Source organism: Miniopterus natalensis, chromosome 4 (genome assembly GCF_054644295.1).
Source record: "Miniopterus natalensis isolate mMinNat1 chromosome 4, mMinNat1.hap1, whole genome shotgun sequence".
Lineage (NCBI taxonomy): Eukaryota > Metazoa > Chordata > Mammalia > Chiroptera > Miniopteridae > Miniopterus > Miniopterus natalensis.
Window position 1 is genome coordinate 43,039,145 of NC_142084.1, and position 16,962 is coordinate 43,056,106.

At 34.1% G+C, this 16,962-nt stretch overlaps 1 protein-coding gene across 2 annotated transcripts in view; it reads right to left on the reverse strand.

Moving 5' to 3' along the window:
• The window catches only part of LRBA (LPS responsive beige-like anchor protein), a 504,104-nt gene that overhangs the window by 347,927 nt on the left and 139,215 nt on the right, over positions 1-16,962 (reverse strand). For both annotated transcript variants that reach the window (XM_087816509.1, XM_087816508.1), the window contains exon 34: positions 12,054-12,115. In XM_087816509.1, the coding sequence (XP_087672635.1) occupies positions 12,054-12,115 (62 nt within the window). The remainder of the gene's footprint in view (positions 1-12,053; positions 12,116-16,962) is intronic.

Genomic DNA, 16,962 nt, shown 5'->3' on the forward strand with positions numbered 1-16,962 from the left:
GAATCTTTGCAATAGAGATAAGTATGAGACAACTCTGCAATATCCAGTGAATGTATAAGCTTCTTAGGGTAAAGGAATAGATCACCTTTCTTCTGAAAATGGAACAATAAGAAACCAGAATTAAATGTGCCCCATATGTAGTATCTGAAAACAAGAATAACCTGACAAGCCAACTGACCCAAAAAGCCAATACTGCTATTGTACTTGAACGTCTAATGAAAAAACTTAAGCTTCCAAATAAAGACTTTCAAAAATATATAATCACTATCAAAATGAACGCATTGTGCATCCATATTTAGGACATTAGTAGACATCTGTACACTCATTATATGTAACATACATTGTACACAGGAAAGTATCAAGAGAATGTGGAGAACGGGTTCAGGATTAGAGGATTTGGTGTTTTTGTAAACTACCCAGAAACTGGCATGCTGTACATAAGGCTTATGTCAAATATCAGAATACTATTTACAAGGCAGCATAGAAATAAGTATAAACAAAATTAAAACAGCTATTAGAGACCTTGAAAATAAAGAAAAGTTTGAATTGGACAAGACAGTCAACTACAGCTCCTTTTGGAAAGGAGCTATAAAGAGACTGTCCTAGGAAAATAAATTTGTCAGTATGCAGTGAAAGAGGTAAAATCAATGGAAAGGAAAACGGTCATTTCACTAATTCAGGAATAAGCAAAATCAGTGAGTCTCTGCAGAGGGATTTTTCAAATGAGACTTCCTTTCGTCACTTTCTGTCTTCCTCACTCTGACACGAACGAATGAAGTTCAGAATCATTATTTGGAACTTCACTGACAAGGATGCATTTGGCAACAAAAACAGTTGGTAATCAGTAAACTACACTAACTGTCATAAAAGTACAGTATTTCTCAACTATGGCAATGCAAAAAACATGTTGAAAGTAATGTAGTAAAAATAAAAAGTTCTGAAGTATACAAAAGAGGCCCGTAAGACAACTGTTACAATAACACCAATCTCACTTGCATTCAGGTACATTTTTCTGACTTTCCCAAACAGCTGTCACTACAGCGAGCCCAGGAAATAGTGAAACCACACCTATGGGAACCTATGGAAAAAGTGACTGTTACCCATTAACCTTGTCCACATAAAAAAGGGCAAAAACTGCTAATCTATTAGATCTCTTCTAGCTCTAATATTCTATGCTTAAAATGAAAGTGGACTAGACTGGGCATAGAACTGCAAAAAGAATAGAAAATAATGAAAAAGACACTGCAGAAAATAATGGTGGACTGATTTTGAAAGTCCAAGATCTGATCAAATTAATTTCATAAAAAGAAAGCAAGTGACACTGAAAATACTGAATAAAGAGAGAGGCTTTTGTGTGCTATAAAAACACAGAGTCAAAATCTAATAACTTTAATTTATAACCTACTTTGCTCTACAGACTGTTCTACATATATTTACATATATTATCCAATACAACCTTTATTACATCCATTTCACTAAATAAGAAAGTGAGACTCTAGCAAGTGAAGTAATTTGCCCATGGTTACAGAGTTATTAATAAGTCGTAGAGGGGAAAACATTTCTTAAGATTCAAAAATCTATCATCATAGCATTTTCCTGGCCTCAGCTACTTCTTAAAATCCTGTCCAAAGCATCTTTTTCTTTTGTTACTCATGGAGGCAACAGTGTCCAACTCCATCATCTGAATAATTTACTGGTAGAAAAACAAATATATACCTGTAGGGTTCTGACTTGTACTTAATTCAGGCAAAATCAAAGTTCGAACCTTAGATGTTGTTAACACTACACACACGCTTCTGGAAGTTCATATAATAAAATGGCTCTTAAAGGAGCTGCCTGGCTAAAAAATTCACAATAGATTGACTATATGTACAGTTATTAATACATAATTGTCCCTTCCTAAATTATGCCATTATATATTAACTCTACATATCAGGGTACTAAGTTACTAAATAACTAGTTTCTCTGAAGGCCAACTGGGGCAAACAGGGTAAGCACATTCAACAGAAAAATTTAAATCCAGATCCTAAGAACCCTGCTTTCTATGACTGAAATCCATTAAGTTATACACTACTTATGAAAAATATATGGATGAGAATACAGCTGAGCCTTCACACAATCATCAGAGTCTGGTATTAAACAAAAACATTCGCAAGTTTTACACTTTTAACCTAGCCATTCTATAATACTATTGAACTTCAGTAATAGAAAAAAAAAGAAAGGGCTAAGTAAAACCACACTGTAGTAGCTGAGAAAGAGACCCGGATCTGTAAAACCAAAGGAAAATGCTACACTAGGAATATTCCCATTCATGCATTCCTCCTCTTTGCTAACTCTCTTTCTAATCCCAAATTTAAGAGACCAGTTGTAAAACGGCAGGGTGCTAAATTAAAGCACACTTTACTTTCAGATGTCTCCATCCTATAGGCTGACTTCCTGTCAGGAAGAGCTCCATTTCACTGAATACCCCAATCAGCAGGGAGCTTGCGAATTAAGTGCCAGTTGATATTACTTTGTTTCCCATTTACCACCCCTGAGAATACCGTTCAAAGATCTAGTTCTATAGTCAGCATGGTACCATCCTTCTGACCAGACTGCAAGCCACAGGGTGTATGGCCAGTTCCACAAAATTTCCCTTAAAAGGTTGTGTTTCCTAAATCCTAGTGTGCTAGTGAATCAAAAGGATGCCTGTATTACAGAATAAATCCCGCATCTAAAGTTAAATTATGCTTCCCTTTGGTTATAACAAAGCACTTTAAATTAGCACTGGAAGGTCTGCATTCAGATTCAAATAAAAACCAACTGATGTTCACTAACCCACTGACTTAAATATTTTACTTTTAAAGAGTGCTTTAGTCTAATTTATTTTGTTTTTAATGTTTTTGCTGTTGTTTAAAAGACAAATGAATCCATCTTATAAAAGCAAGTTGTCAGTCATATATTTTTAATCAAATAAAACCATAAATATTTTTACAATATTACTATACAGTTATTAAACTGATTTCAGATACTTAAAAAAGTTTAGTGATTTTAAGATTTTCATGATTAGTTAGGGTTTCTTTTTCTTTATTGTTGAAAGTATTACAGATATCCCCCGTTTCCCCCCATTGATCAATTACACTCTCCAACTTCCATAAACTTCCTGTCAAGCTTCAAAGGTATCTAGTTCCCTGTTATAAGGTCAACTGCTTCTATTGTACACAAAATTAAGGTAATTCTGAGCATTTCAATATAAAACACCTACTTGCAGCCTTTGTCCATGTTAATGATAAAGCATTATTCTCAGCAGCTCTCAGGCAAAACTAGGCGATTGTACTAGAAGCCTATTTTTTATCCTGTTAATCACTACCCCATTGATTCTCTTCTATTCACAATCAAAAAGGTCTTAAGCACTGGCAATAACAAAATTCAGACACAATCAATTTACATTCACTAACTCTGTTAAGTACATTCTAAGGATGAGGTATAAACACATCCAAAAGAAAAGGAGGGATAACATTAGGAAAAGGTTGAAATATTAAATTATATTGATCCTAGTGGGATCATACTACATATAAGCTGATCTTAAAGAAGCCAACTGTCCCCAAAGTCCTAGTTACACTAAAAAAGGTAAGGCTGGTTACAAAGAAAATAAAATTATTATTTACAACACATCAAACACATCAAAGTACAAGTTTCAACATTTAATGCACTTTGCAAATTGTTGCCATGCAAGCTCCTTTTAGCACACCAAGAAAATAGTGAGATTTTCACTCAGTCATTATAGAAAATAGCTATATAATCCATTGATGTCAAAATATTTGAATTTAATCTTTAACTTAGGGTTAGAGCTGCAAAAAATACACACACGTATACACACACACACACACACACACACACAGCGACACATCTGGTTAAACTTAAGTTGCTCTGGAAAGAACACAAACTCTTACTATAATCAGTTCTAAAGATCTATCCCTTCAGAAACGACATATAAATTGGAAGTTATGTCCAAATTAACCTACAAAGCAGAAAGAACAAGTGACTGAGATAATTTCTTCTCAATGAAGCAAAAATAATCACTGTTTTATGAAGAAAATGCTGGCAATAATTTTGTGTATCTGTTGATTTTCTTTAATCACTATGATTGGAGAAGCAGAGGAAAACAGAAGCACTAAAAAACACTAAAATACTAAAGGCATTTCCTGCTTTATTCACTGTCTCACTTCTGATGCAACAGCACTCTTCCCAAATTGTATTTTACAAAATGATCCACACATACTATGGGCATAAAAAGGATTCTGTGATCAAATATACTAATTTTATTCCCACTACAGATTCAACAAGACACATTATTATATACATACTTATACACACACACAGATTTACTAAAGACTTTGAGGGGCTTTCCAGGAAAGAAAACTAATTAAATATAAGCCAACATTTTCCAAACTTATTTACCACTGTGTGCTTTTTTCCACACAACATCCATTATCATCACACATACACACACTGGAGTTGGCTGTACTGGAAAATCTGGGTAGTGAGAACTGAGCAAACAAGCACACGGCTACCATAAATTCAGCCAAGGAAAATTATAGGTACCAGAAAGAGTAGAAACAATGCTTTAGGAACTTCGGTATCTATGATCCTGATGAAATTAAAAAATATGAGTGGTGCCCACCGGGTGGCTCAGTTGGTTGGAGTGTCGTCCCATACACCTAAAGGCTGCCAGTTTGATTTCTGGTCAGGGCACAAAGCTGGGTGACGGGTTCGATCCCAGTCAGGGTGCACACCAGAGGCAACCAACTGATGTTTCTCTCTCTCTTTCATCATGTCCTCGGGAGATTTTTTTTTTTTTTTAAAGTAGGTAGAACCTGGAAAAAAATTCTGACTGAAAGTCAAGGGAGTCTGAAATGATGTATTCTTAAAAAGAAAAAAAATAGTGTTAAATAGGGACTGATAGATTTTTTTGTGCTCCAGTATAACTACTGCCTGCTCCTCTGCTTAGCTTGGGTTTCTCTTAAAGTCCTTATAAAATTCTATGTTGTATTACAATTATTTCTCTCACTATAGTATCTTAAAAGGAGGGGCTCATCTTAAAAGCATTCGATACATGTCTACTAAATAAAACAATAAATACAAACGAATACCACAAGCAGGCATAGAGAGGAGAACTCAGGGCAAATAAACTCACAAAGCTCTGTGGTGAGAGAGCATTTGCACTGAGCTTGACAGACAGTAAAAACAAAAACCTCTAAAACTATAGTTAATGGCCTCTCTATATACTGCTGTGTAACAGATCCATACTACAGGATTTCCTGATTGGTGAAAAGATGCATATGGAAGTTAAGAAGACTTATTTATCTTTCCAATAAACAACTTATACTCAAATTCCAATTCTGTGGTTGGCAAAAAGATAATCCTTCGTTTGATTAATTCAATTGTCTCTTTAAAAACCACAGCATTCTCTTAAAGCTGGATACAGAGTTTTAGTAAAAATGTTGAAGTGTACCCTAAATACAGCAATGAGTCCCTAAGCAACCCAATTAAAAGAATTAAATCTCCATTTATATTAAGTTCTCAAATAAGTAAAACTCATCCATGATAACAAATAAAATCAGTGGCCACTTGAGGTGACAGGGGTAGAGACTGGCTGCAAAGAGGCACAGGAAACCTTCTGGATTGAAATGCTGGTTACATAGTAGTGTATATCCACCAAACTGTACACTTAAAATGTGCGCATGTATGTTGTATATAAATTATGCTGCTCTAAAGTTGTTTTATAAAGAGAGGTATATATCATTAAGCCAGAGGAAAATAAAAAAACTATGACCTTATTAATAAGTGAACACAAGTACAGTATTTAGTAATGACGAAACAAAGGAATTAATAAAAATGAGCACTTAATATACACTTAAGAATACACAAAAGTACGGTGGTACTTCATAATGAAAAAGACCAAAAGGCAACAGCCCGAAGTACGGTGATTTATGACAAGTGCTTCCATTCACTTAATATTTATACAATTATATAAACAACCTAACATTACATTGTAAAGAACTTAAAAAAAAAAGAACAAAAGCAACTGTAAGTCAGCAGAAAAAAGAAAATAATAAAAATGAGAGAATGAAATAAAGAAAAGACTATATAGAAAATTAATACAACAAAGAGCTGGCTCTTTGAACAGGTTAATAAAATTGACAAACCCCTGGCTAGGCTCACCAAGGAAAAAAGAAAAGAGACTCATATAACCAAAATCAGAAACAAAAGAGAAGTTACTACAAATATCAGAGATACACAAAGCATCACACTCAAATACTATGAAAGACTACATGCCGCCAAATTCAATAACCCAGAAGAAATGGATAAGTTCCTAGAAAGAGATGACCTTCCTAGACTGAATCATGAAGAACTGGAAAATCTGAATAGACCGATCCACAGTGAGGAAATTGAAACAACCATCAAAAATCTCCCAAAAAAATAAAAGTCCAGGATCAGATGGCTTCACTGGTGAATTCTGCCAAAAATTCAAGGAAGACTTGATGCCTATCCTTCCCAAGCAGGTAATAACAAGCGCTGGAGAGGCTGTGGAGAAAAAGGAGCCCTCATTCACTGCTGGTGGAATGTAAATGGTACAGCCACTACAGAAAACAGTATGGTGGGTTCCTCAAAAAATTAAGAGTTACCATGTGAGCCAGCAATCCCTCTTCTGGATATCTACCCCAAAAACTTGAAAAGATTCCCAAAGATATATGTACCCCTACATTCATTGCAGCACTGTTCATAGTGGCCAAGAGATGGAGACAACCAAAGTCCTTCAATAGATGATTGGATAAGGACTGGTACATATATACTATGGATGTACTATGGAATACACTCAGCCAGAAGAAAAGATGAAGTATTGCCATTTGCGACAACACTGACGGACCCTGAGAATATTATGCTAAGCAAAATAAGTCAGTCAGAAAAAGCTAAGAACCATATGATTTTATTCATATGTGGGACATAAAACTGAAACTCACAGATACAGACAGCAGTATAATGGTTACTACAGAGAACGGGGTGGGGAGTAGTAAAGGGTAAAGGGGCCCAAATATATCTAGATGGAAGATGATTTGACTTTGGGTGGTGGGCACACAATGCAATATACAGATCTTGTATCATAGAAATGTACACTTGAAACCTACCTATATGATCTTATTAACCAATGTTACCCCAATACAGTTAATAAAAAATAATAATATATATAATTATATAAATATTTGGTTGAATAGTAATTATGCTGGATGCTGGAGATACAACAGAAAACAAAACACAGTGCTTGTCTTCAAGACACTTCCAGTCTAATGGGAGAGAAATAAAAATCACAGGCAATTTAAATAAAGAATGAAATTACTATGATATGGCTCAGTGAATGCTTTGGGTGAATACCTCACTTAAGCTTAGAGCTGTGGGGAAGAAAGGCGTCAAAGAACCTCTCCAGCCCTGTTGGGTGTGGCTCAACAGTTAGAGCATCAGCCCACGAACCGAAGGGTCGCGGGTCTGACTCCTCGTCAAGGACATGTACCTGGGTTGCAGGTTTACTCCTGGCCCCCGTCAGGGTGCGTGTGGGAGGCAACCAATCGATGTGTCTCTCTCACATCAATGTTCCTCTTTCTCTTTCTCTCTCCCTCCCCCCCCCCCGAAAAATCAATGGAAAAAAATATCCTCGGGTGAGGATTACAAAAAAAAAAAACCACGAAACTTTCCAGAAGAGATTGCAATTTAGCTGGGAGCTGGAGGATTAATTTATTACATATTCACTGGGCAGCCATCATGTGACAAGGACTGTGCTGGGTACTAGGTATAGTTTAATAGGCCAAAGAGAAATAGCTTAACCTATTATGTTACCTTCATAGGGCCTAGAGTACAGAGAGAAAGATTGAGGATAAAAAATAATAATGAACTAGACCATGTACACTTAAAATTTGTGGTATATTCTACGATGAGCACTAAAATGAAGACAAGCAAAAAGATACCAACTCCGTGTACGATAACCTGAGAAGAGAATAATTAAGCTGAGTTCTCAATGATGAGAAGCAGCCAACAATTAGAATCACTAAATTTGAAGGCGGGAGATGTTAGTGAAAGAAAAAGCATACACCAAGACATATCTGTTCAACATAGTTTGAGAACATATGAAACAAGGTGGTAAGAAATGAGGCCCACACAGTAAGAGGGGCCTAACTGCGAAGGACACCTCTGTGCCACGGTACAGAGCCGGTTTGCTTCCCGCCCCACCTGAGTTTGTTTAAATTATCTACTGTACTCAAAATACTCATCACAACTATACAAAGGGAAAGGTCATGAAATAAAAAGTCAAAAGCAATAACATTAATGTCACATATTAAGAAGGGATAAATTCAAAAGGGAGAAGGAACAGGGGAATGAAGAGAGGAAGATTTTCTATAAAGATGTTCTAAACTCAATTCAAAAAAATTCAAACACAAAACTAACACAAAGGAATCATAAGAATAGTGGTATCTGGTTCTTATTATGAATATCATAATTTTAAATTCATAATTCAGAGGTATAGAAAGAAACCCTTGAATCAAAAATGACCAAACCTTATATCATTATATTCACATGAAGAAAATATTTCCCATAACAACCACCTACATATTTTGATGAAAAAAATTTTAAAGAAAAATCAGACTAACTCGCTATTTTAAATTAACTTTTTTGTTGCTGATTAATTACTCAGACAGGATGCCAGGCCAGACTACATGGTACTTCTAGTTTTTCTATATACTCCATGCATTTCTGATAAATGGGAAAAGAATAGATGACCTGGCAGAAGGCTCAGACAATAATATGTGATTTACAGGACATGAGTGCAGCTACCATAAGATTTATCTGACAGCCCTCTCCGATAGTGGACTGTTGAGTATCCGATGGAATGATTTCTAGTCTAGAAAGTCTACTACTGAGTAGCCATACACATTATTTATTTATTAGATGTTTTGGGTTGAAACCATTTTTAAATGATGCACTTCACAATGCACAGTCATAAATTTAGCTTTAAACCCAAGAAGGGAGGTAGTGTTATTGGAATGTATGTCAGACTGAATTAGGATGAGCAACGCAACGCTTTTATAAAGTGGCCTTGAATGCAATGTCAATTCTTTCAAAAATGATATTAATGTCAAATGAGCAAGATACAAACACTTTACACGACACTAGAGTAATATTACTTGAACTATTTAACATTTTCTTTAAATTCATATACAGTTCTATGAAGTTTACACACATGCACAACAAATACCAGGTACAAATAAGTTACATGCTTGTGAAAAATGGAATCAGAAATATAACTGAGAACTTGTTCAATTTTTTTCTCTGCATCAGAGAGTATACAGTTTCCTAAAGAATGTATACAGTCTTATTTTAAAGAAGATATAAATCATGTGCTGGAGCTTAAGTAGTTCTTGAACTATTTTATATGGAATTCAATACATGAATAAGTCTAATTTAATAAGCCTTAAATACATATATCTTAACTCAAAAATATAATACTGAGTATTTTAAGAAAGCTTTTCAAATCTAAATAATAACATTTTGCTTAAACAATGTTAAAACTTAAATGGAATAAAATATGAAATGATTTCCAATCAATCTATTAATGAATGAGTGGATATTGAAAAATATAATCCTTAGTTGAAGCTTTAAGAAAATATATAGTGACCTATTTGGTCTTAATGACAGCAAACCAAATGTGATCATTTCATCATTTCTTAAATTCAGACTCTGCACTCTCTTTCGTAATAAAATGTGGGTAATTTTTAGCACCTTGTTAAAAGGAATGCAAAAAAAATAAATTTCGAATGAATTCAAGAAAAATAATCAGAAGATGGCTGATTTCATGAAATTAACACCAACTAATTTGTAAAGTTTTAAATCAAATTTGCAGATGTTAAGTTCATAAGCATATCCCATTATTTATGTGATTAAAAAAGAGTTTTTGACCTGATCTTTCGATCTTTGGCACTCAATCCTCTCCATCTCCTCTTAAAAAATTAATTAAAATTTTAGCAGGATGCTAGCTTTTCACTTCCCACCCTATCTCAGACTAAAAAAAATTATCAATCAAACTCAAGGCATCCCCACCCAGTATCTGCAAAATGTCGACTTCAAATTCAATTTCATATCTCTTAAGCTTTCATGTGGGAAAAGATAGTCCACTTCTTAACAAAATAAATCACTTTTGTGATTGCCAATCTGACCTCTTTGAATTAGGAAAATTCAAAGTGAAAAATGTAATTATCACCTGGAACAATCTGTACACATCTGGAGCTAATTCTGGCTTCATTTTTCACATCGTTTTTCACACTGTGCTACATCTTACAGAAATGCCATGGAACTTTTGAAGGACTCATAAAAAATGTGAAGGACTTCAAATAACCAATAATGTATTTTATTCAAACAAAAACCTTGAGACTATCTGACTTTTGCAAGTTACTCTACTAAGTGAGCTTCATATTCCACCTGATTGGATTAATATTAAACAGCACTGTGACATACATGACAAATAGGTATATTAAAACATGTCATTCTTTATCTTTTCAGCTTCTGCATTCAACTATGTAATATACTCTATCTGAAATAGCTCTCCTGTATCAAGAACATATTCAATTCTTCTACAGTAGAAAGTGAAACTTCATGATCAAAATTCACCTATTGAAACAATTATATCACTGTAAACAATAAACTCATAACTCCTGTGAAGAAACGTCCAAAACTGTAATCAAATGCCTCTTACAAGTAAGGGTAATTTCATGTCTGTATAAGAATGACATATGGTAATTTCCATCCAAGAAATAATCATGCAATTATTTCAATTGAGATTACTTAATGGGAAATTTTATCCAGGCAGCTTTTAAAGAAATGGAGTTTTCTTAAAAAGGTGATTAAATTATAAAAACATGAATCTTACTAAATCCAAGAATAATAAGCCCACTAGAAATATAACTACTCCTCACAAGTTCATTATAAAAATCCATTAAGTGTAATCTCTAGAAGTAATTGTTCTTATTGCATTTTATTGACAATGCATAGTATTGATTTTTCGCACCTATGATTCTTTAATTTGTATTCATGAAATGTCCATCAGCACAGTCTAAATAAATTTGGCAATATAGACACTAAAATGAATAAATCGATGCAAAGAAACATTAATTTTGCATTATCCTTATTCGTCAGGCAAGTAAACCATGAGAGTTGTAAATGAAGGTCAAAGGTTTTGAAATGGGTCAGAACCCTTGACCTCTAGACCAATACCCTTCCTATTAAAAAAGGCTATTTTAAAGTTTTAAGTAGGGGAATTTACTACCAGCAAGATATCATTTTTAAAAGACTACAAAGAAAACTCTCAATAAAAACATTCATCTATTTAATTGCAAAACAAGAAAAGAAAACATCACAGAATACATAGTTTCTACATAAGTTTAAAAAAAAAATCATTAAAATTTACCACGTAAGGTATAAGGTTTCTAAACATTGAAAGTAATTTTGCTCTTAGGAATTTATTTACTACATCTCATGATGGCTGCCATATTTTGTTGATGTTTTCCCAAATCTACTCTTCATGTCAAAAATAATTAGCAATGACAAGAATTCAAAATTATTTATCACTCATTTTATAACCTCTGCACAAAAGGGAAGTAAACCCATTATTCCCAGGAGAGTCAAGAGTGGCACTCCATAAGGTACAGAAATAAATCTGTTTCTATAACCTTAATACATACAGCGAAAAATTTAGCTATCTCAAGACCATTTGATCTGAACATTTTTAATGGGACCCTAAAAAGCTGTTTCTATTTCAACTATCCAGTTTATCTCAGCTCTAACTTCAAAATTATCAACTAGTATCAAAGACAACGCGTAATCCTTTTGCAATACAAATAACATTGTTTTAAAACTGCAAACTCAAAATTCTATTATAGCGAAAATTTCTAATAAAACAATTATAAATTCCTTGCAAAATAATTCATGTGAGAATTCACTTTTAATTCAACATTATTCTTGTCACTCACCTGTGAACACAGTAGCATAACCAACTCCACAACTGAACTACTAGACTTCATGCAAACCAGACCTATTTTAAAGAGAATTTTAAAAAAAATTACAAAGTAAAAAACAAATATGAGGGATTTATTTGTTATACAACTTTGCCCAAATTGGGTTTTAAAATAAAATTTATCTTGCTAAGAACCAAAAACGTACACATTTGATCATGAGTAAATAAAGTACTCTGTAATTACTTTAAACTTGGCATCAAATCTATCACAATTTTTTATAAACTATTTCATTTCAGCTTTCCAACTACTAAAACACTTATTACAACTTCATATATAATGACATTTCACAATACTCATAGAAATGTGCACAACATATGCCATATTGATCAATATCATCTACATTTTGTTTTGGAGAGAGGTGATTGTTATACATGCAGAGAAGGGAAATGGCTCCCTGACCTTTGCTTTCTCCACCACACTCTCTCCCTTCAACCCTCTAGCTATCAATCAAGTTTCCATTTTGTTTCATGGCAGCAGACATCCCAAACACTCTTATTAGTACCTTGACCTGTGACCTCACACTAAACCTTAACAGAAGTGCAAGCCGCTGTCTGTTATATATTCTTGATTTCTTATAAATAAATTCATTTACATTTTCTCTTTCATGTTTAATTTGGGCTCACCAAGAATATCTCAGGAAGGAACTGCTGTACAATTATCTAAAGAATTATTTAGTTTTGATTACCAATAAAATTGAAAGTAGTTCATTCAAAAAACATTTTATAACAGTATCTTTAAAAAGCAATGCCAATAATTAAAAGCACTAAATTACATTACTAATAATCAGGAAAATTATCATTTTTATTCTATATTTTTCTAGACAAACACAAGTTTAGGTTCCAGGGTGTGACTACTAAAATAATTCCTGGTGGCCCTTATACACTTTACAGAATTACCTTCTTCTTTTCTCCACATTAAAGCTCTTGCAGGCACCCTACCCCATCTTCCTTATCTCCTTGTTCTAGTTTTTTCTTCTGCCCTCTTTTAGTCATGATGCCTCATACTACAGATGGCACATGCTGGCAATTCTTCAGCCTTACAGAGAGATTCGAGTTAAACAGGTTGTTCACCCCCTTCATTTTTTAGAAAAGTTAGAACCATGTTTTCTTAATGTCTCATTGTTTCATTAAGCAGCAGGTCACTAATTAAGTTGTGGTTTCCACAGAGCTAAGATGAGCGTATCTCCTCACTCTAATGCCAAGGCTAAAAGAAAGGGCACAGCAATGCTGCACCTCTCATTGCTTGTGTAGCCCTCTGCTGGTCTGAAACCTTGTCACTTTTCATAAAATGTAACCAACTACAGGAAGTTCCATATATTCCAATTTCGAAAGCCACTACCCAGTAAGTAAATTCAGATCTTTCTACAACTAGGTCATTATTCCTTATTGTTCTATTCTAGTGTCCCCAGAACTCCTATCGATTTTCCTTTTATAGCAAAGTATTTGGGGCCTGATCTGGTTCAGCCTTTTCTATGTACTCAGATAATGAACAATTGTGACAAAAATGGTCTTGGCCATCCCAAGTTGGAAAGATTTATAGGTGATCTTATGTCCTCTTTACAAAATATCATAGAATAGTTCAATACTTATATACTTTAAAATAATTATACATTTCAGTTTTATTTCTCAATAATAATAAAGGTTAGCAAAACACAAGATGATTGATGCTACAAAGATGGATGTGAAGATTCGGCAACAAGTAAATGCGCTGCTCAGTGAGTTGATCATAAAATGTCAAATAACATTTCATAGCTTGATTAAATAATTCATGGGTTTTCTGGAGTAAGGTTTTATATTTTTGTAAAGGATGGGGAGTGGGGCAAGGGTGGATATAGTATGCTCTTTCTTTAAGTAAGAAAGAGCACCAGAAGACAAAAGATACCTTATATTAAGAATTATAATATTAAGTTTCCTGCCTAAAAAGGCAATGACACTGCAAACACAAATACACAACCTTGGAAGTGGATAAACAGGAGATAATCCTAATAAAGGACCGTGTATGATTACACAACTTAATCACATCTCTATTTTTGACCTAAATTTTTGCCTCTAGGTGACACTGGTTGCATACATGAAAAAGCAATAAATGAGTTATAAACCAGTGAATCTGTCTTCAGATTTACAATCAGACTCTAAGACTTATCTAAAGGAAGACCGTAAAACAACATTTGCAGTCAAGCTATAAGTTATTGCAGGAGCATCAATTTTCATTTTATATACACACATCCTATTATTGTCCCAATTAGTAGAAAGAGAGCAAGTTACTATAGGCTCAGAGATCTGAAGAGGCCCATAATCTGACCTCCCTAAAAGGCTCTCAGAATAATAGTTAAATTCGGTTTGGTTGGTTTTATTTTCAGTTGGTTTTTCAAAAATATAAAATTTTAGTCTCTTCAAAAAAAGACAAACCCAAACTGCTAATAAGTCCAGAGTTTTATTACACTCTTCTGGAGTTTCATGACCAAAGACCACTACAATTTCTTTACCAGAGACCATTAGTTTCACCTTTATTATCACTGTTTTTCCTTACTATAAACTCAGAAATATTAAATGACTTGCCAGATATTAAGCTAGCAATATCTGAACCCACTTATCTATCTAAACTCTCAATTATTCCATGAAAAACAGTCATGACCATTTATTATCTGGAATAAAACAAGCCTTTTTAGAAATATATATATATTTTAAGTCACCTTAAATAATTTACAGAAAGAGATGGTGATAAACATTATTAGAAGTTTTAATAAGAATTTAATAAGAATTAAGCACAATAAACTCAAATTCTTATTCCATACTTTCCTGGTTTTGAAGGCATTTGTCCTGAATAAGCAATGCCCTTTGGATATAACTATCGTTCCCCGTGAATCTGTAAACACGATACCTGTCTTGTAAATACTTATTCCAAATTCTAAATAAACTTCTAATAGGCTCTAGCTTGGCATTAATTCTGGTCCTCTTGCTTGAACTTATGTCATCACGTGCATTACTGTGGAAAAGCTGGATCATTCCAAATTTTGATGAAGAGAGGCCAGCCGCCTTTGCTTAAGAATTACAAAGTATTTTCTTCCTTACACTTACAGACACCATTTAGAATGATGAATCCACTGAACTTCGTTTCTACATGACTTTTTCCTTCCAGTTCTCTTCATGTATGCACCTACTTGCCTTTAGTTTTCCTTCTCCTAGAAACTAAACTGAATTGTGTAGCAATTAAATTGTGGTGCAAAATGATCACAAACAATGGAAGAATACTGTCACATGCCTTTTTAGTAAAATGAAATGTTCCAGTTCTTGTCATAAAACATCATATAAACGTTGTAGAATGAATTCCTTCCTATTGAATGACCTGCTGAAAAAACCAATTTCCTTTTTGTCTACAGATGTGTACATGCACTATTGCATTCTTGAGTTTGTATAAAATTTATGAGTGCTGCACTGTCTCTTTAAATTCATCCTCAGATGGTCTGATTGTATGTTTCCTTCTGTCAATTGTTTTCACCTTACCATTATGAGCACAATATGAAAATTCTGAATTCTTAACTATATTCTATGACAGCTAAGGTTAAGACCACAAAGACAGTATTCACAGGCTTCTTTTACACTAATATTCCTCAACTTTATTTTTCATTATCGCTCTTCACCAAAGAACCATTTCAGACCATTTTCTTAATTGTGCCCCATGAAGTTTCGTTTCAGGAGATAAACTGTACAGGCGCACGGTGGCCCGTAAGGTCACAAACCACTCTATCATCTAACACATCTTTCTCCTCCACAAACACCAATTTTTGCTCCCACTGGAAAAATAAACTTCTATTATCTTAAAATACGATGCAACACTTTGGGCAACATCCTTAAGAAAACCGAGGGTGGCCCCAGCTGGTTTTGCTCAGTGGTTAGAGTGTCAGCCCTCGGACTGAAGGGTCCCGGGCTCGATTCCAGCCACGGGCACGTACCTCGGATGCAGGCTCCATCCCCGGCCCTGGTCGAGGCTAGTGTCAGAAGCAACTAATCGATGTGTCTCTCACACCGATGCTTCTCCCTGCCCACCCCCCCCCCCTGAAAAGCATGGAAAAAATATCCTCGGGTAAGGATAAAAAAGAAAACACGGTGATCCAAGAATGATTCATTTTCCTTTGTTTTCCTACTGCACCATTACTCCAGGGGCAATTTCGGTATTCCTATTTTCTTATTATTTTAGTCCTCAGTATAGTTAGGAATAATTGATAAGTAATGATAAAACAGAACAATGTTTTACGATATAAGAAAACTAAGATCACAAGGACCCCATAATGAATCTTAGATTTATAAAAAGTGTTCAATGAACTCACATATAATTGTAAAATAAATGTTTTTAAAGTAACTTTTCCTTGGTTTCTGGAAGACAAATTTAAAAAAATAAAAGTAATAAAATTCAATCCTTACAAATGGTTATAACTACTTGAAAACGAGGGTAAATTTCACTAAAATTTAGACAATTGGAAAATGTGATTCTAGGCATGATGTAATATGAAGTATTGCATCTAATTAAACTTTTAAGTCTAATTTCTAGTCATCAGAAAATACACAGAGAAACCATTAAATGACATCACCAAGAAGCCACAGCCAGAGTACCAAAATATGTAATCTTCCACAGAACCACCAACCAGATTTCTTCAACAAAGAAAACAAAGGGAAATAGGGGGAAACTATTTGACATTAGTAAGGACATAAGAGGCATAACCAAAAGCGATAAATTGGTTTTGCTTAGATCTTAATTAGAAAAAATTAGAAAAATACATCTTTTAAATAAAGATGAATCTGAGCTGAGTATTAGATGTCATGATGGAACTATATTATTAATATTATTAGGTGTAAAAACAGTGATT